Source organism: Platalea leucorodia (assembly GCF_965183815.1).
Source record: "Platalea leucorodia genome assembly, chromosome: 4".
Taxonomy (NCBI): Eukaryota; Metazoa; Chordata; class Aves; order Pelecaniformes; family Threskiornithidae; genus Platalea; species Platalea leucorodia.
The window spans coordinates 70,943,328-70,962,112 of record NC_138826.1 but is presented as its reverse complement, the minus strand read 5'-3'; the positions used below and the strand labels follow the sequence as shown (position 1 = coordinate 70,962,112).

At 49.9% G+C, this 18,785-nt stretch overlaps 1 protein-coding gene across 3 annotated transcripts; it reads left to right on the top strand.

The window, feature by feature from the left end:
• Positions 1-1,096: 1,096 nt before the first annotated feature.
• CBX7 (chromobox 7) lies at positions 1,097-17,167 on the top strand. 3 transcript variants are annotated; one of them, XM_082308669.1, is made up of 6 exons: positions 1,097-1,341; positions 2,750-2,793; positions 6,848-6,913; positions 7,437-7,503; positions 8,116-8,455; positions 11,135-17,167. In XM_082308669.1, exons 1-6 carry the CDS (start codon positions 1,273-1,275, stop codon positions 11,167-11,169), a joined length of 621 nt encoding a protein of 206 aa, XP_082164795.1. In that variant the 5' UTR covers positions 1,097-1,272; the 3' UTR covers positions 11,170-17,167. The 3 variants fall into 3 exon arrangements, with proteins under 3 accessions (XP_082164795.1, XP_082164794.1, XP_082164793.1); XM_082308668.1 differs by having other exon boundaries at positions 10,529-17,167; XM_082308667.1 differs by having other exon boundaries at positions 10,526-17,167.
• Positions 17,168-18,785: the final 1,618 nt, after the last annotated feature.

Here is an 18,785-nt window from a genome sequence, read left to right as displayed (position 1 = left end):
TGGCTGCAGCAAGAAGAAGCACCCTGCCAGTTACCGCATCCACGGGGTTGGACTGGGTATGTGGTGTGAAAATGAACACTTCCAAACTAAATGACTAACATTGACTCGCTCTCCCTGTAGACTTCCTTTTGTATAGTATTTGCCATTTGCACAGTAAGGTTCACCCCGTCTCAAACCTTGCGTACAAACAGCATCCAGTGACATGCAGTCACAGCGGAGGAGCAATTGAGCACACTTGTGGGAGGAAAGGTAGCTACACGTGTAGAAATAAGTCCCTGCTCCGATGAAAAAAATGTCCTAGGAGACTTTAAAAAAAATAATGCGTTGTTTAATGCAGTGGTTGGAAGCGAAAGCACATTTCTGCGTACCAGACCGGTGCGCAAAGGAGCCGGGACACCTCCGTGCCGAACGCCTGCTCACAGTGTCCCTGTTTTCTGCTGCCGTACCCAGGCACGCCTTGGTCCTGCCTGCCTCAAGGTGTCAAACCGCTACGTGCGTGCTGCGCCCGTGAAACCCCGCAGCACTCCGCGGGGAGCCGCTGGGAGCGGGTGCCCGGGCAGCCGAGCCTCGACCGGTTTCTTCTGCACCGGTGCGTGCCGCCTGCCCCTCCTGCCCCCGCACCCCGTCACCTGGCGGCTCCCCACCCGACGACAGGCGATCGCCGAGGGCCGTTCCTCTGGAAAGCACTCGTGAATACTGCCGCTTTGCGGGGGCTAGCGACCGCGCCGGCGGCGGGCAGCGGTTCCTCACGGCGCTCCCCGGGCTGTTGGGAACCTTTCCGTGAGGAAAGCGGGGTGCCAGCGGGAGCCTGGCTCCCGGAGCGGGGAGGCCGGGTGCCGGCGGCGGGGCGAGGCGGAGCGGCGGCGAGAAGCGGGGGCTGAGGCGGGGCGGCGGGGGCTGAGGCGGGGCGGCGGCCTCCCCCCCCCCCCCCCGGCGGTTCCCGCCCAAGCCGCGCCGCGCCGTGCCCCGCCTCCTTCCCCCCCCGCTCCCCCCCCCCCCCCGCGCGCGCCGGGGAAAACGTTGCGCAGGTTCTAAAGCGGGGCGGGGGGAGGGGAGGGGGCGCGGCCGCGCGCGAGGGGGCGTGTGAGGGGGAGCGGCGGGTAACGGCCGCCAGCGGGCAACGGCCGCCGCCGGGCCAGCCTCCCCACCGCCGCCGCCGCGGGAGGCAGCCCCCCGCCCGCCCTCCGCCTTGCGACAGCCGACTCCCCCCACCCCACCCCCGGTCGCGGGGCCGCCGGTGGCCGGCGCCAGCGCCGCTGTCCCGCCCGCTGCATGGAGCTGTCGGCCATCGGGGAGCAGGTGTTCGCGGTGGAGAGCATCCGCAAGAAGCGCGTGCGGAAGGTGGGCTGCGGCGGGGCGGGGCGGGCCGGGCCCCGCCGGGCGGGGGGGGAGCTCCGGGGGGGGGGGGGGTGCGCGCCGGGACACCCCCCCGCCCCTCCCGCCTCGCACAAGGGCGGGGGGCGTGGTGGGCGCGCGCGTGGCCGCCCCCCCGCTCCCGCGCGGAGTAACGGGCGGCCTCGCGCTGCCGGCGGGGCGGGGGCGTGCACCGGCACCTGCCTGGGGCCGGCGGGCGAGGGGCGCGCGCGTTGGCGGGAGTTGCTCGTGAGGTGGGTGGGGCTCGGGGGCAGCGCGTGGGGGGGTGGGGGGGGGCGGGTGTTCAGTTTCTGCAAAATCAGTGCTGGTGACAGCACACCGGACACCCCGAATCACGGGGGGGGGGGGGGGGTGGCAAGGTTTGGCGTCCGGCTTCGTGACTCAGTTTCCCCAGCTGTGAAAACGCTCCCTGTCCCCACAGGGTGTTAGGAGGATTTACCCGTAAGCACGCAGCGCGTAGGGGTCCTCTGGTGGGAAGTTCCTCACAGGGCAGTGTTTTCAAACACTGGGAAGCTCATGAGCCCCCCCCGCCCCGTCAGGAAAATGAAACCCGTTCCCTGGCTCAAGTACCCGAGCGCTTCGCTTGCTGGGCTGCCGTGTAAAGGTGTCCGCAGCTGCAATAGTGGCACTTCGAGGGGTGGTCATCCTGCACGCACGAAGGCCTCTGCCACGTTTGGGAAGTGCTTAACAAGCCCCTCAGTATATTAAAGATTTTAATAGTTGTGCACGTTCCTCAGGAGATCTTGAATGTGTTTTCCAATCACTGCTTCTCTTTTTTATTTTTTTGCTTTTTAAATTTTCTATTCAGAGTGAAGGAATAAATGGATAACTCTGAACTTCACTTGTGAGCTGCTGTTTGCTTGGGCTGAAAGGTTGAGTGACTGTGATAGATGGAACAGCGTTTGAGTGAAGTGTGTAGCAACTGGAAGGGAACATGCCACAGAGATGCTTCATAGGTTCTGAAATATTGTATTTCTTCTCTCTGCTTAAAAAAAATTCCTCTGACGCTTGCTCCTGGCATACATCTCCCTCTCGCGTTTATGCGTGCCGACTTCTTGTAGGATTGCCTGTAAATGCAGGAATGGTTCCAGTCTTGCTCTCTGGCTGGCTTTTGGGGTTCTGCCTGCTAGGCTTCTGCAAAGGTATGGTCCCAAGCTGATGGTAGTTCAAGCACGCTTAAATACCCCTGTGTGCCTGTTTTCTGGGTCTAGCAAGTGTAGTTGAATGAGGAAGTGGCTTTGTTTTGAAAATAAAGTGATGGGAAATGAGCTTTTCAGTTGCGGAGTTTAGTCCTGTTGATTGGTTGCATCTCTTACTGTAGCCCATATTTGGGTGCGGAGTTCACCTGTTTTCATCTTCCTTTTTCCGCCCTTAGGGTAAAGTAGAATACCTGGTGAAATGGAAAGGATGGCCCCCAAAGTAAGTTGTGTTTTACTTGTCTTTTATTCTATTTCTTTAATATTCGGTAATAGCTTACACTGTATCTCTGCAACTGAGTGTCTCATTCTTAATGGATAACCTTTTGTGCCTCATTCCAGCAATGATAAACAAAAACAAAGAGCTACAAACCAAAACCAAATCTATTTCTGGACTGGCAGCTGAGGGATACAAACCGTGTGCCAATCTATTCTGACTGTTTTTTGCCATCAATGAAGTATTCCATTGAGATGCTTTCTAGATACAAATGTTTTTAAGTTCATTATGAGTTCAACAGGGAACCCTGATTCTTCTGAACTTGGAATGGCTCCTGCTTTTCTGAGTCAGCACCAAAAGGGCCCCACTTTATTTTTAGGGCTACATGCAGTCTTTTAAAATAGAAAACAAGTTGATGGTCTTGTCTTGTTCTCCTACTGCTTCCCCTCTGCAGTTCACAAACAGAAAGGTGCCATGTTTCAGATTTATTGATTGTAGCCAAATGCAGGTGATCTTTGTCCCTTGAAAATTACCGCCATGCCTTCATTTCCTTGTCCGAAACCTTCTGTTATTTTGAGGGCCTTTTCTGTTTTTGCTTTGGTTGCTATGTTGCAAAAAGGACAAAAAAAAAAATTTTTTTTTTTTTTTTTGCAGTATTGCTGTGCACTGCTTACAGATACTTCTCTTATTAAAATGCAGCTGCCTCTCAAGAAGAGTGATTGCTCTGTGGCTAAACAGTCTGTAAAATGCTTTGAGAGTAAAAGGATTGGGTAACTGGAAAATATTACTATGTTAGGTAGCCGTCTATTAGAACGGCCTCCTGGCCAACCCATATGGGGCCCTGTCTTTGCTTTTCTGTTTGTAACTCTGTGTGTGTACATACACAATGTGCGTAGGTACAACTACATTACACATGCAGCTGCGCTGTGTGTTGCTAAGCACAGGAGGCTGCTTTTACAGGTTCATCCTTGCAGTTGCAAAGCGGGGCCCACTAGGATGGTCCTGACAGATTGTACCTGGTGTCCGAGAAGTTGAAATGTGTTCCTGTGTGCCTAATCCTCGTGTTTATAGGGAATGTGTGAATATAAGCAGCTTCCCCTCTCTGGTGGTGGTGGGAGAGGGTGACTTTGTTCTTGACTGTTAAGTTCTGCTGTCAAAGTGTAACCTTGTGCACTTGTTGAGCACCGGTTGCCATACAGTGTGGGTCAGCTCTTGGACCGCTTCGGCCTTCTAAGTAGCCAAGCCTAATTTAATCGCTGGTAGAGGTTGGGAAATGTGTTTGTAGTCTGTGAGGCACCATCCCCTTTTGGCCAGAATACTGATGTTTATCCCATCCTCCTTTCAACAAACGCATTGAGGTCCTTCTCTTGTAAAGTCACTTGCCAAGAAGGTGGGCTGAGGCATGGCGTAATGTTTCCTTGGACAGAGCAGCCCTTATTCTTACTGCTGCCTTTCCTTGCCCTGTGCCTTGGAGCTCTGGGGGAGCCAGAAACTCTCTTTTGGGAATTAAAAGCACAGCCTTCTGCCCAGGGAGCAAGGGGATGTCAGGGTTCCCTTCTTTTGATGCTTGGCATGTCCAAACACCTCCCCTCTTCCCCCAGACTCCAAATCTGAAGAGCACTGATTTTTTTTTTTTTTCCTTCCCCCTCGCCATTTTAACTGTTGACTCGGTGGTTTGAGTTGCTTAAAACCAAGATGCTTTGAGCATTGAAGTCGCTTTCATCCTGCTAGCAGTCTCTGTTCCTTGTTTCTAAACATACATATGCCTGTAATGGCATGCAGCACCACAAGCTATTTGCTTCCAACATATTCCATTTCCTCATCCCATGTCGTATTTCTCTTTGTTCCCCTCCCCAACCTTGTCGCATTGCTCTTTGTAATCTCTGTACCAGTTATCCTGTCATTCCCATTGGAGGCTTCATGGAAGGGAATAAGGATAGGTCACTAGTTTGCTGCTTTCCCATGTAATTGATATTTTACATTTTTTTCTTTTTAATAAAAAATTCTTGTTAATGCCCTGCACCTCAGATTTGTCGATTGTACTGCTGGAGTCAGGGAATGGAGGAGTTACAATCTGATTCTAGCTACAAGCTTGTTTACAACTTGTGTTGGAGTTAAGAGGGGAGGGGGAAGAGGAGGAGTAGAAGGAGGGGGAAGGAAGATCATATGATCTATGTTTTCCAGAGTGCCTGCTCTCTGCAGTTCTGCTGCAGCCTGGGATGTGTGCACCCGTATATATAGCTCTGTGTGTGTGTGCGCGCGCGCGGCAAACTGAACCATGTTTTTTTTATATGCAGTGTTTTGCCACTGCAGCGAAGCCAGAAACTGAGCTGCAGAGAAAAAGGCAACACCCACCAGTTTTTTTTTTAAAAGCAAATCCCCTTTCTTCTCCTGCCCATGAAAAGCAATCCCATGTCTTTTTTCCCTCCTTGTGTTATTATTTTTCTTAAATTTGTAGAATGAGTGCCAGAATCCCTGCAGCTGGGAGGAAACCTTCCTCTGTTCAAACAGCATCTTGGCTTTGACAGCTCACAGTCAGGTTGCTGCAGGAGGCTTGAGCAAAGGAGGGAGGGATCAGCTGGTTGTGAAGACATGTCTGTTCTTAACTCTCTGATATACAGTGCACCTTGGGGTATCTGAATTTCACATTTTTGTTTCTCCCTTTTGTAAAAGAATTGTACTTTCATTTCTAGAACCATTCTCTAGAAATGCTCATAAATTTCAGTACCTTTCTTCTGTCTAATAGAGACATGAAAGGGAAAAGCATTGCCAAACCACCTCCCCTGTGTACATACATGCATGTATCACGTGCCCTCCTGTGCAGTCTGTGCTTCATCCAGAAACGTAAACATCCTAAAATGCTTTCCCCCTGTTTAAAGGCACTGATACAAATGCACCCTTGCCCACCTGCAGGTGGCTGCTCTCTGGCCCTCCTCCCCAGGGGCTGGGAGGGGCTCTGCCTCCAGGCCCCAGACCTCACATTCCAGGAAAATTAATGTTCTGAGTCATTTGGGGCTTCAGACTTGCTTTTTTGCTTCTGAGTTTGTAAGGTAGAGACATGCTACCCACCTTTTCTGGGCAAACATGACCCCTTAGAAGCAAACATGCCACAAGGACCACCTTGTGATCCTTGCACCTTCCACAACGGGAGTTTTTGGCTGCTTCTCCCTGGTATTAAGTGCAGCTGTGCCCCTTGGGAACCATTTTTGCTGTTGTCTGTTGGGTGGGTTCAGTCCTTTCCTGAGCATCTGACTCCTGTCACAGCTGTCTGGCAATCGAGGAGGGAGATGGGGCAGTGAGTGACACTGTTCACAGGCTACTTTCAGAGCATCAAGCTTATTTTGAGTAGTTTTGGTAGCCCTGACCACAATGCAGATGGGTTCCTCCTGTGCTGGTACAGAAATACTGATGACCTCTGCTAAATAGAAATAACCTGCAGGGGGAGTTGAGCAAGAGGAGGAATAGTTGGAAAGTCGCCATCAACTTGCCTCAGGGCCTAGGTCTAAACATGTTTAGTTGAATGGCATCAGTGGAGAAAAATTAAACTCTTCTTAAATGAATACTTTCAGCTCCAGTGATTAGAGTAATTAATAATGCAGGTGAGAAAGCATACTTACTCTTTGAGCACTCTAAATTAAGAGAGACCTATTTTTCAGAAAGCCGTTATCAGCTCACGTCTCATTGTTCCATGGGGTTTGTTGGATCTGAGGGAGTGCTGCAGATGAGGCCTGTTCAGGCACTGACTTAAAATCAGTTTGCAAGTGTCTGCACAGGCTTTGCAAACAGCGTGGAGGGGGCCCTGGGGAGGAAAGCCTTCCCTGTTCTCCTACAAAGAAGTGCTTTATACTTGGCGCTGCCTGTTTTGGGAAGGGGAGGTGGTGTCTGCAGGAAGTTGGGGAGGGAATGGCTGGGATTCCTCAGAGCTCTTGCAATGTTGTGGCAGGCCCCGCTGACCCTTGTGAAGACAGTATCCAGGGCTGCAGCACACTGGTAGCAGGCCTGCAGAGAGAATGTTTCATTAAAGTATTGTTTACTTTATATTTCTTATGTTTTTCTTCAGATACAGCACATGGGAGCCAGAGGATCATATCTTGGACCCTCGCCTGGTAGTGGCTTATGAAGAAAAGTAAGGGCGTGTGTTCTTTCTCCCCCTGGACACAAGAAAAGGAAATAGTGTCTTTATTTCATAGTGTGCATAAAGTGCCCCTGTTGTCCCTACTTCAGTCAAAGATGAGATGTATAGCGATGAATCCTGCTTGATCTCTGTACCCTGGTGTTGGCTGAGGCGGACAAGATGGGGTTAAAGCAGCTCTGATTGGCACTGTTTAGGAAATGAGGCCCAGAACAAGCAGCATTGAGCCCAAGAGCAATCAGTCTCAGGTTTTAATCAGGTCCAGGGCTGGACAGGAGGGATGCAAGGTGATAAATTCCTCTAACCCATCCTTGATCAGCTGAGTCAGAGAAATTCCCTTATTGCAAGGCTTTCACTCCTACAAGAAGCAACTCTGGGATGTTTTCCAAGTCCACACTGGTCACCATTGGGTTTTAATGAAGGAAACGAGGGAGCTGTGCTGCGAAAGGTAGAAGTCCTGACTAGGCTTTGTGCTGTGGTATTTAGTACTCAGTTTGATTTTCTTCCTGTTTCACAGGGAAGAGAGAGACCGTGCATCAGGGTACAGGAAAAGAGGCCCCAAACCAAAGCGCCTCCTACTGCAGGTAGCCTCTTGCTCTTCTCTGTATTTCTAACTTGTTAGCTGCTGTGCTGCTCCTCTGCTCACAGGGAGGTGGAAACTGTCCGTTTGCTGTTGCATGGGCAAAATTGGAGGTAACAAGCTAACACAGCAACATGAAATCAGAGGGTAGGCAGATAGTTTTAACCTGTTAGCTGAAGAGCCAGCTAACTTGTATTTTAAAAAGCAAAACAAAACAAAACAAACAAACCAACAACAGCCCTTGCTCTCTGAACTAGGATTTTATAAACTCTGGGCTCGGGTGGTTGCAGGTTACCTGGTTTGCATGCTCTTTTAATTTCATGTTGGGCTTGGACTTTCCATCATGTTAAAGGTAGCCGCTGGTTGGAAGTGGAGTTCCAGCATGCTTTGACTGTTGCCAAGCAAAGCAGCCAATCCTAGGAAGCACATATTAGGAAGAGCTTAGATGGCAGTTGAAGAGGTGAGAGAAACAGTGTTGTAGAAGCAGCACAACTTATCCTAGCTCATCTAGATGTTCAGGGACTGAACAAGGAATAGTTTCCTGGCTCCCAGGTGGGAACCCTGACTGTATTATCAGATTTCTGCTCTGACCCTTGCTGCATTGATGTCTTGGCAGCGGCTGTATGGCATGGACTTGAGGAGTGCCCACAAGGGAAAGGAGAAGCTCTGTTTCTCTCTTGCACGGAGGTTTGGAGGAGGAGACAGTAGCCTGCCAGGGGCCAAGCCAGGGCAGGCAGAGTTCTCAGAGAAGACTGGGGGAGCGGTCCTGCCATTCTCTCTCCGGAAGCAACGCAAAAACCAGAAGTACCTGCGACTGTCAAGGAAGAAGTTCCCCCGCATGGCGAGCCTGGAGAGTCGAAACTGCAGGCGTGAGTTCTTCCTGAATGATGCAGTGGGCCTTGAGGCCAGGCAGGGCCCTGAGGACTGGGAGGCCATGCAGCACGCCAGCAAAGAAGGTAAGGCCAGACACTCCTTGGCTGTGAAGTTCTGGGGCATGTGAAGGATGCTCTGCATGCTTCCTCCTTGCTTGCCTCGTCCTGGGATTGTGGTTTAGGTCAGGTCCTCAGAGCAGCTCTTGCTGGCTCACGTTGTGGCCCGTTTGTCTGCAAGTTCCTTTCTTGTTTGGATGAATAGCACATCATAGTCTGCTTTTTTGGTGCTGTCGCCGCTCTGTAGTCTCCTATCACTGACGCCCCTCCCAGTGTTAGAAAACTGGGGAAGACACTGCAAGTTACTCCCCTCTTCTCGTTTCTTCGCAGCAGAGGTGACATGCAGGTGTGACAGTGATGAACTCTGCCTCTGTCCACGTACCCGCATGTGTTCAGCCTGCTGCTCTGCTAAAAGGAGCCTGGCTGGCAGTGGACAGGCTTGGACTGCAGCAGTCCTCTTGTAGTGCTGCTCTGAGGAGCACACAGGAATGCCACTAGGAACCCACAGCGCGTTCCTCTGCCCCCTCCTTCCCTCTGCTCCCCACACCCCGTGTTCTCTCTGAAGTCTCTTGCTATAGAGCTATATGAGAGGGGGATGAGAGAGATGAAGTGAGGATGGTAATTCCTGCCTGATCCCACTGAGTACACACCATGGGTGTAGGCACGGGAGATGTCCAAGCACATTTGGCATTTTGGGGAGGGATACCAGCATCTTGTGCAGGAAGGCTGTGGGATGTGCGTGTTGCTTTGAGTTACCAGGGAAACTCTATCCCTGCATTATTAGAGCTTCTGAAGGCGTAGCTTTCCTGAGGAGTGGAAAACCGGGGCTTGTGCTGCTTGTAGTAGCTAAGGGAATCCTGTTACTCCCTGCTAGGAGTAGCTGTTAGCCAGGCTGGATTAGGTAGGATTTTGGGGAGAGGGCTGTGTTCTGAGAATCAACGCTATCCCCTCCTTTCTGAGAGGGACTCGAACAGCGCCCAAAATCCAGGGAGGTGGCAATGGGGCTAGCGCAGAGGAACCCAGTGTTGCATCCTGGCAATGGGCAAATGTGTGGGGCTGTCCCCCCCTATTAGCGCTGGGCTCTAAAGCACTTGGGGATCGGAAGAGTGAATGGCAGTACAGAAATGTGAAACTGGTTTTGTTCTCCCCTTGACAGACGGCCTGCATGGAATTCCAGTTATTGTTAGGAGGGATTGGACTCTTTCTGTAGGCATCCCAGGTATTTGAGACAGGGGCCAGGAAATACACTCTTAAGGGGCCCTTGTTCCTTGCCCAGGTTGGGACAACAAGGTGCATAGTACAGATATAGTGACAGGGAGAGGGTATGTTTTCCTTCCTCTCTCTCTATTTTTGTGGCTGTCTCTAGGGGTTGGGGGGAAGTGAGGCTTTGGGTGGCAGAGGGAGTGATAATTATTCTTACAGTGAGAAAGTGCAGGGATGCTTGGGTTTCTCATATGGAGCTATCGGGGAGCAAAGGAAGGACGTGAGAAAGGGAGAGCAGCCTCTCCATGAAGCAGTATTGATAGATTTTTGAGAGAATTCACACCCACGCTGTGTTGCAGCTGCAGTACAAGGAAGAACCTCCATTTTGCATCCCTTTGACTCCCATAGGAGTATCTGAAGAGTGCGCGTAAGTGTGTGTGATTTTTGACTTTTCAGCAGGGTAGGGCATTTACAAGCAGGTGAACTCACACCTGGACGAGTGTGCTTTGCTGACACAGAGCCAAATTAGGGGCTGAGATGGGGTGAGAGGTATCAGGGAATTGTGGATGGTTACATGAGCTGGGTGGTGTTACAGGGTCTTTTGAGCTCTGTGTAGGCTGCTCCGATGCTGGTGTGTGTCTGGACACCTTTGCTGCTCTTTCCTTTTCCTATTACATCCTGCAGTGATCCTCCATTTTCCCTTAGCCTCTGAGGGGAGCGCCTGCCCGTGCTCTTTCTTGCCTTGTATGTGCAGACTCAGTACAGGCTGATTTCACCCACCATTTGTCAGAAAGGAGGCCCCTTCTCCATCCTTCCCTTCCCTCTCCCTCCTTCCTTCTCCCTCACCCTCTTTCTCTCTTGCTAACGTGCTCTTATCTGCCTCTCCTTCTGCAGCAGATGTGGATGGCAGTCTCCCTTGGATTCCCACTGTGCCCCCCAGCGAAGTGACAGTGACGGACATCACAGCAAACTCCATTACCGTCACTTTCAGAGAAGCACAAGTGGCTGAGGGCTTCTTCCGAGACCGGAGCATGCAGTTCTGAATCTCTGTTTTCAGTGCTCCCCACAACCAGTGCTTTTAGGGTGGGGCTAGGGAAGGGTTATTTTATCCCTTAAGAAAAAAAAATCCAAAATGTCTCCTCTTAAAATGTTTACAGAGACCTTCTTTTTTTTTTTTTCTTCTCTTCTCCTTTTTCCCCTTTCAGATACGCAAAAAAGGGCAGTGTAGGGGGTGTGTGTTTGTCATTGCTTTGTCCATCTGAAAAACTGACAGCCCTTTCCCTGGCAAAGACTCCCCTCCTAGATGTGAAAGCAGCAAGCTGAATAATTCGCCTTTTATCCTGTTAAGTGGCAGCAGCTGCATTTGTGGGGAGAGGGCATGTGGAGGTGGAAAGAGAGCTGGATCTCTAGCCTGCCACCTTGTTCTGCAATTGATATCCCTTGGATAAAGATACTTCTCTGTACATTGCTCTTCCCACCTTCCTCCTCCCTCTCTTCCTGCAGCAGTGAGAGGCGATGGATCCTACCTGTGTAGATAACTCCGGCCCGTTAAGACTTTCTCTCCAGTGCTGTTTTTCCTGGGGCCTGCTGTCAGGACGTCAGAACCGTATTTGCCTGTCTGTGGTAAGTCAGTCTTTGCAGCACAGGTCCGTATAGACAGCAGAGGTTTCTCCCTTTGGTGGCTGATCATGTGGAAAGACTGCAATGCATCTCTGAAATCTAGATTGGCGACGCAAATTCAATTTGCCCTCATTAAAAGCTAAGAAACCCAGCGCAGTCGAAACATACCATTCTGTATACGCTAAACAGGATTTCCAGGCTCGGCTCTGCTGCGTGAGGAATGCGTTATGGAAAGTGGGGTGTTCTTACCCTTTGCCAAATTCAGTATTAATAACAAATGCTGCCCCGAATCTGTGGTAGTAAGTTGGTTGAAAACTGACTCCTCTCCCCTGGGAGGAGGGGCTGATAGGACGACCGAAGCATTGCCTGGCACTGCAAAGATATCCAAGATACTGGCACAGGCCCAGGGCATGGGAATCGGACAGAACTGAGCTAGAAATGGACCTTGATGAGCAGCAAATTCTGTTCTTGGATCCCATTGAGAGATCCAAGGTAAACAACACGTGGGGGAGGCATGTATTAGATTTGAGGAGGGGAAAAAAATTCTTAGTTCTTAGCAATGAGAATTCTTGGATTGTACTGCCTGAGTAATATTCTTCCGTGACTCCAGTCTCCTCACAGTATCTGTGATCCTGTACTACTTTACTGATGGGAACTTCCCCTTGGAAGGCTTAAAAATCTTTGCCAAGGAAAGCGGTCTGCATTTCAATAGACCCTGCCTGATCTTGCACTTAAAAATGCCTTGTGCTGGACTGCCTGTGACACTTTGAGGTTTTTGAAGAATTGCTGTATTTTGAGTTGGTAGTTTAGCGTAGCATCTGTTCTTGCACATGCATGTTCTCTTCCATTTTTTTAAAGCAAATTTTATTTAAATAACTTACATTTTTAAATACAGACCTTTTCCTATGGAAGGCAAGAAAAGTAAGCTAGAGTCTGAGGTGGGAACTGCAGGACAGAGTGCTGCAGGGTAACATTGGCTACTGGCATGATTACTGTCTTTAAATCCTTTGTTTCCTTTCCCTACCCCACCTGAAACATCTCTTATCTGCTGCATTTATTCTAAATGAAGCTACGAGCCTTCTGAGCTCTGAGGTAGAGACACCTGTGGAAATCCTCAACGTGTTCCTTTGAAGGGCTTGGCTGCTGGCCTGCAGAATTTGGGAGCTCTGGGGCTTCTGGTCCTCCAAACATCTACTTTTCGCAAAGTGCTTGGACTGCCCCTATGTTTTTTATTAAAAGCAGGTTTTACCTCGGATAGGATATGGCAGCTCAGTATAGACTTAGGATTTCCCCTTCCGTCTCAGAGCTGTTTGAGCAGGCCTGTCTTCCACTGTGTCACAGCAGTTTCAGGACCACCAGGAAGATCTTGAATTTCTGGACTAACCTTTTGTCTCTCAAAGAAGTGACATGGGAGTTCTATTATGGAGAAATCCGAGAGGGTGAGAAGTGGAAGCCGGGGGGGGGGGGGGGGGAATTATGTGGTGGGAGGAAGAGTGAGTGGGAAAGAAGCTTGCAATAGCTAGCAAGGGCAAATTGATGAGGTAAGCACGCAGGCTCAGGATGTTTGTTGAACGTGGGTGTCCAGAGCGAGGCTTCTGTATCTGGAGTGGCACCTTCTTTTGCAGGATGTGGGGTCAGACAGTGTTGTCATCATCACCCCCCTACACACCCACACCTCCCCTCTTCCCGGCACCTGCCAAATGTGCTGAATACCTGCATCTCTCTTTTGTTGTGACCAGTGGACAGACCACGCGGCTGAGTCCACTCTTGAGGGTTGTAGCAGGTCAGGTAGTTACGGCTGCAGAAGCATAATGTTTTAGCTTATTTTTTAAAAATCTTGAACTCCAGCTCATCTTGCTAAATCTTCATGGCATTTATAGGATCTGGTTTCTTTATTTTAATGCAGCTACTGCTGCCTTTGTCCTGTCTTCATCTCAGTGCACAAATGCACCAAAACCCTTCCTATTTACTAAGGTTCCTGGCTTTGGCCGACATCAGAAGCAATACCAATCCTGCGGCAGGAAAGAGCTTGTCCCAATAAACTGGATTTCCGTCCTCTGCTTTTCTTTCCACTCACCAGCTGAGACTTCTCAATGTTTTGTTTTGGCATTTCTCTTTAAACATCTTTTCTTCCTCTTGCAGCGGAGTTTTCAAAGACCCGTGGTGGTCTTTCAAAGAGGATCCACCCACAGCTTCGTATCTTAATCATTTTTTGGATCAGGCTGGCTTGTGTTCTGCTAGTGACTAATGATCTCGCTACACGAAGCGTTGAACAAAGTACCTGACTACTATGCTGCTTTGTGTACAGGTCAATGAGGAGTTAACCCTTATCGGGTTAAGGTGCAACAAGTTGCATGTGCGTGGGAGGAGTTTGTGGTAGGAAACTAAGCAGTTACTGTGTTGGGGTGGACTTTTTTTTTTGACATTCATGAATTCTTGCTTATCTTAAAGATCTTTTTGAGAAGATTTTTCTCTTGATCTTTTTAAAATGTGGCTCTGTTCCATATTGTCTGGTGACATATTGTTGTAAACTTCCTTGGTAGAGCTGGCCTTCAGGGACTCTAAAATTAGCTTTATTCCACTTCTGCAGGTGTAGAGATGTATGGGGGTTTTTCTTGTGATGGCAAGAGAGGCTGTCTGGGTTTACTTGTCTCTTCTCCCCAGTACCACCCATCTGCCAGTTCAACCCAAAAGCTGAAAATTGAATTGGGACCTCTTGGGCTAACATATCATGAAAATCAGATGCTGTGCTCGGAGCTTCGTTAAGCATTCCGTTTGATTAGAAGAGCCAGAATAGCATCCAGCTCAAGCTGAGTTTAATAATTCTATTTGAAGCACAAGCCGAGAATAGAAATGGGCTAACTCTCCCATACCTCGTCTGGCTCCATGGCTGTAAACAAGAAAAACAAACTTCAGCCAGTGGAAATTACTGAACTGTACACAAGAAACAACTTCTTGAAGAACAACTGTTCTAACAGTCATTCTTAGAACTGTTTCCATGTGAGAATTTACCAGCCACGTCTGGGGAACAGAAGTTTTTATTTCATAGATCTTCTCTACAGTGAACTCACTGTATATATGACAGAACTGAGGGGCTTCATGAGATTGGAAAACCTTTATTGTTAATGCTGTGTTTTTAAAAAAAAAAAAAAAAAAAAAAAAAAAGGAAGGACTGCCTCTGTTCCTGGATGGTCATAAACTAGATGTTATTGCTCTGATATGTAAGTGATGCCTTGGAACAGCAAGTTTTAACACATCAATAGTGGCATTAAGTAGCCTTGTAGCTCCTGCATGCTCCTTATTGTCTTGCATTTGCTTGGGGGCCCTTCTGCTTGTGAAGTCAGACCAAGGTGTTTTGTTTTGTTGTTTTGGTTGTTTTTTTGTTTTGTGTTTTGTTGTTGTTTTTTTTTTTTTCTTTTTCAAGCAAGGCCAGGATATTACTGTGAGAACACCCAAAAGCAGTTCCATTTGCCAAAATAAGCCCAAATTTGTTAGTGACTTGACCCTTGCTTATGTCGGAGCCTCAGACAGAAAGCAGCTTATTGAGGAATGAATGGCTTTTTTTTGTTGTTAGTGTTGTGAAACTGTCCAGAATTGTTCTTCTGGTGTTTTGTGACTGAACGTATAAAATTGTTTGTTCACCTCTCAGGGGGCCCTTGGCCCCAGTACTGTTTCCTGCTGTACGCCAGCTAGTGCTGTTTGATGGTTTCACTGGAATAGAGAAGGGAGGCCTCACACAGGTCAAAAAAATAGGCAGGGTAGCAAGACCCTCGGTGGTAGCCACAACAGAGGCCGGGGTGCGGAAGGCAGCAGCGAGGGCTGTCAGCCACATCCATGTATTTGAGCAAAGCTAAATCTACCGCCACCTCTCCACCCCTTCCTCTCCAGCTTTAACTTTGTGCTTTCTGAAGCAGGAAAAGTGCAAAAACCTCCCTTTCTAAAGCTACTTGGTATCTGCCCATCTTCTGTTCATCCCTTGCTTACCTGCAGCCTAGGAAGAAGAGGGCCGCGGGCCTTTCTAGGAAAATAGTAGGGGCAGCTGCTTGTCAGGGAAGGGGGGGAAGGAGCTGCCTCAGAGTTGCTCTTGCTAGGCGGCTGAGGACAGGCCCTCGGGTGAGCCGGCCGTTGAGAGAGAAGGCACGTTAGAAGCGCAACGAACTTGCAGTGAAGCTGATCCCTTGCATCAGTGGGTGGATGCCCCTCGGGGTTCTGAGTGGGCCCTGTGGAGAGAAGATGGTCAGTGCTGCGTTTATGTATCCGTCTTTTACCATTTGGGAAAGCAAGGGAGATGCGTACGTTAACAGCTTGCGTAGGGTACCTTCTACATGGGAATGTATAGCATTGGCACATACAGGTAAAGGGAACCTGTCGCTTTTGCCATGCTTGTCGTAAAACAGTTTCCTCCAAGAGCATGGTAAAGATCATGTTGTCCTCTGCCTGCTGAACTTAGTGTCCTCGCAGAGAAAGTGTGAACCTTCTGGGTGCTGAACCACCTGGATTCCGCCCAAGCAGCTGGTCACGATGGGAGGGCCCACAAAACAGCCCCAGGGCAGCTGGAAGGAGAGAGAAGCGATCACTTAAAATTGAATTCAGACCCTTCAAATCCTTTGCTGTAACCAGCACTTCCTGGAGTGATGACGCCTTTTTTTCTCTTCCACCTCTCTTTCCCTTGCATCCTTAATTTCTTAAAGTACAGTGGCTTAGCAGGGAGCAGGTGGGAGATGATCCCTAGGTAACTGGGAGCCGGAGAGAGGAGCAGAGCTCAGTGGGAGCACGTAATGGCTGACAGGGGGGAGACGGATTGCTGCCAAGTTGGGATGGGGTAGAAGCTTTGCTGCTGAGATTGTTTCCGTCTGCTGTGGGCTCTCCGCAAAGACGCTAGGGGTTCTTGTCTGAGAGTGCCAGTCGGATGTTGAAAGGGAGAGCTCGTGAGACCGTTTGGAACCTCTACCGCAGCTTATCTCATTACTGGGGTAGCAGAGTTTTGACTGGGAGGGGGATTTTGGAAGAGGAGGAGGTGGAAAGCCTTTTATATTATTATTATTTTTTAACCAGAAAATGTAGTGTCAGCACAAAGAAGCTTGTTGCAAATCTGTCAAAATGTTAAGCAGCTTTTTTTTGCTTTTAAATCTGAAGTATGTTTTGAAGCACTTTGGTAATGCAAAGCACTAGGAGTGCTAAGTACTCCTTATCGTCTGTCTAAAAGTGGCGTTTGAAAAGCAAAAGATGTATGTGTTTCGGGCCGCTGGCTGCTCCTGATCATTTCTCCAGAGCTGCCACCCAGCCCTTCGCCTCCCTCCCAGGGCTGAAGGGGGAGCGTGCCCCACCGTGCCAAGTAGCGGGGGGGCTCCCTCAGGGAGGAGAGGAGACCTGCACAGTCCCTCGCTCGCCTTCAGGGCGCAGGTTGGCTTCCTCCCTCCCCACCTCCCTTGTCCCAGGAAAGGGAAAAACGAAGTTGAGTTTCAGTTTGAGTGGTCCTAGTCTGGAACTACGACCGCTCCTTCCAGCTCTGGAGACATCTTTATAGAGTTTCCCGTCTGAAAAATTGCACCTTATTAGCTTAGCTGAGGAACGGGGAGATATCTGTCTGTCCACAGGGAGTGGGGAGAGGAAGGGAGGGTGAACCAGGAGCTGTCTTCAGTAGCTGCTGGATTTTTCCAGAGGCCGTTTCCTCACCTCCCACAGAACGGCAACAAAAGAACTAAAATCATTTAGATAAAGCTTTTGTTCTGCGTATCTCAAGAACCTTTTGAGCAGGCTAAGATGAGAGAATCTTTTTTTTTCCCTCACCTAGCAAGCTCTACAGCTGGGGGAACCCCAGTTCTCTCGCTGGGTTTTCAGCACCAACCGTTTCCCTCAGCGTACGTACGCACGTCGTTCGGACTCTTTTGCACACTGACTCATGCAATTTGGTACGCTTCCTTTCTGTTGGGGGGGGAAGATGGGGGATGGGGTCAGTCAGAGGGGAGGGTCCCCGATTATTTTTGTTCTTGTCTCTTCAGTTGTTGCTGTTGTTCCTGTCAGCACGCTAGAGTATCTGAGTCTTTGCACACCGAAAGCTTCCTTTTGCACAGGATGAGCTTCTAGCTTTTGTACAGACTAATTGAATGTATTTGGGGAGGGGGGGAAATAGGGAGTAAACCAATTCCAAACAAACCAATCGGAGTATATTGCCTTTTCTGAGCGAGTATGTGCGGTAAAAGGAGATTGTAATAGCAAAGGGAGGGCAGGCTCAAGTATAATTTGACACAAAGTGTGGTTTTATTTTTGTACTGATATGGATAAGAGACTGTACAGCATCTATTTATTTAGATGATTTATGTGGTAAATGTTGCAAACAAAATTATTAAAATATTAAATATGAGAACTGACATTTACCTATTGGTCTGTCTGTGTGGTCATTCATCTCCCCTTGCTTTAATTCTACAGCTGAATTATTTTCCGCCAGTCACTTCTGTTGGTATAAACACGCAGCGTGGCTGGAAAAAGAATGGAAAATGTGCATGTGCGTGCGTGAGAAAGATCAGTAAAGAAGGATTGATGAAGAATGGAGCCTGCGAAAGGCTGTTTCTGACATTACTCATTACTTTGATTCGAGGAGGTTAGGTTTTTATTAATTTTTAACCCACTGGGTAAGTTAGAGCTGTACAGAGGTGACCCGGGACTGTTGGTCTTTGACGGATTAGCATTTGAAGAGGAGAATGCCGATGGCAGGGTGACGTGACTGCTGCTCTGGGCTCAGGGAGTTCTTGACGTCCTCGCACAACGCCGCGGCGCCGGGACAGCTCTGCCGGCACCAGCCGGAGGAGAGTGCTGCTGTGCCCCGTATCCCGCGTCTCGTGTGGGGACGGAGAAAATCTGAAGCGAGGCCTGGGCTGCCACACAGGCTCCGCGTGGCTGGCGGCGGGGAGGCCCGCTCTCCTCCAAGCCAGAGCCTCCGGTGGGTTGGCCCGGAGGGCTTTCAAGGAGCAACCCGGGGGCACAGCAGCTCCGGGGTGGAGCTTGGCCCCTGATTTGCTGCAGGTAACGCGGGGCTTAGCCGAGGAGCCCGAGTCCCGGGACTGCCCATCCTCTGTGGAGAGAGCCCCGCGGCGTCATTTATTCCGCTTTGGTTTCCGACTCGCTCCCTCACGGTGTGTGCCCCTCCATCCTCCGTGGAGGGGGAGGCTAGCTGTTACCCGAGGCACCTCAGCGAGCGAACGGGGCTGTCTGAGATGCCTGGATGTCTCTAGATGTAACGTGGGGGTGAGCCCTGCATCTGAACGCAGCTATGACGTCAATCGCAAAAGCACGCGGAGCAAAAGCGGAGGGGGGTGGGGTGCGTTTCCTGCGTCGGTCGTGGCTCGAGTCAGCGTGGTTAGGTCTTGCCTGCCTTTCATAGCGCGGTCGGCGTGCTTGCCCTGAGCCAGGGAGGCTGGATTTGAGCGACGGCATCGGAGCAGGACTCCAGCCAGGCACTTAGGTTCTGGCAGCAGCTAGTGAGTCAGGTGAAGTTGTAAGAAGCTGCAGTGCAGAGTTACGGGAAAGCCTGCTC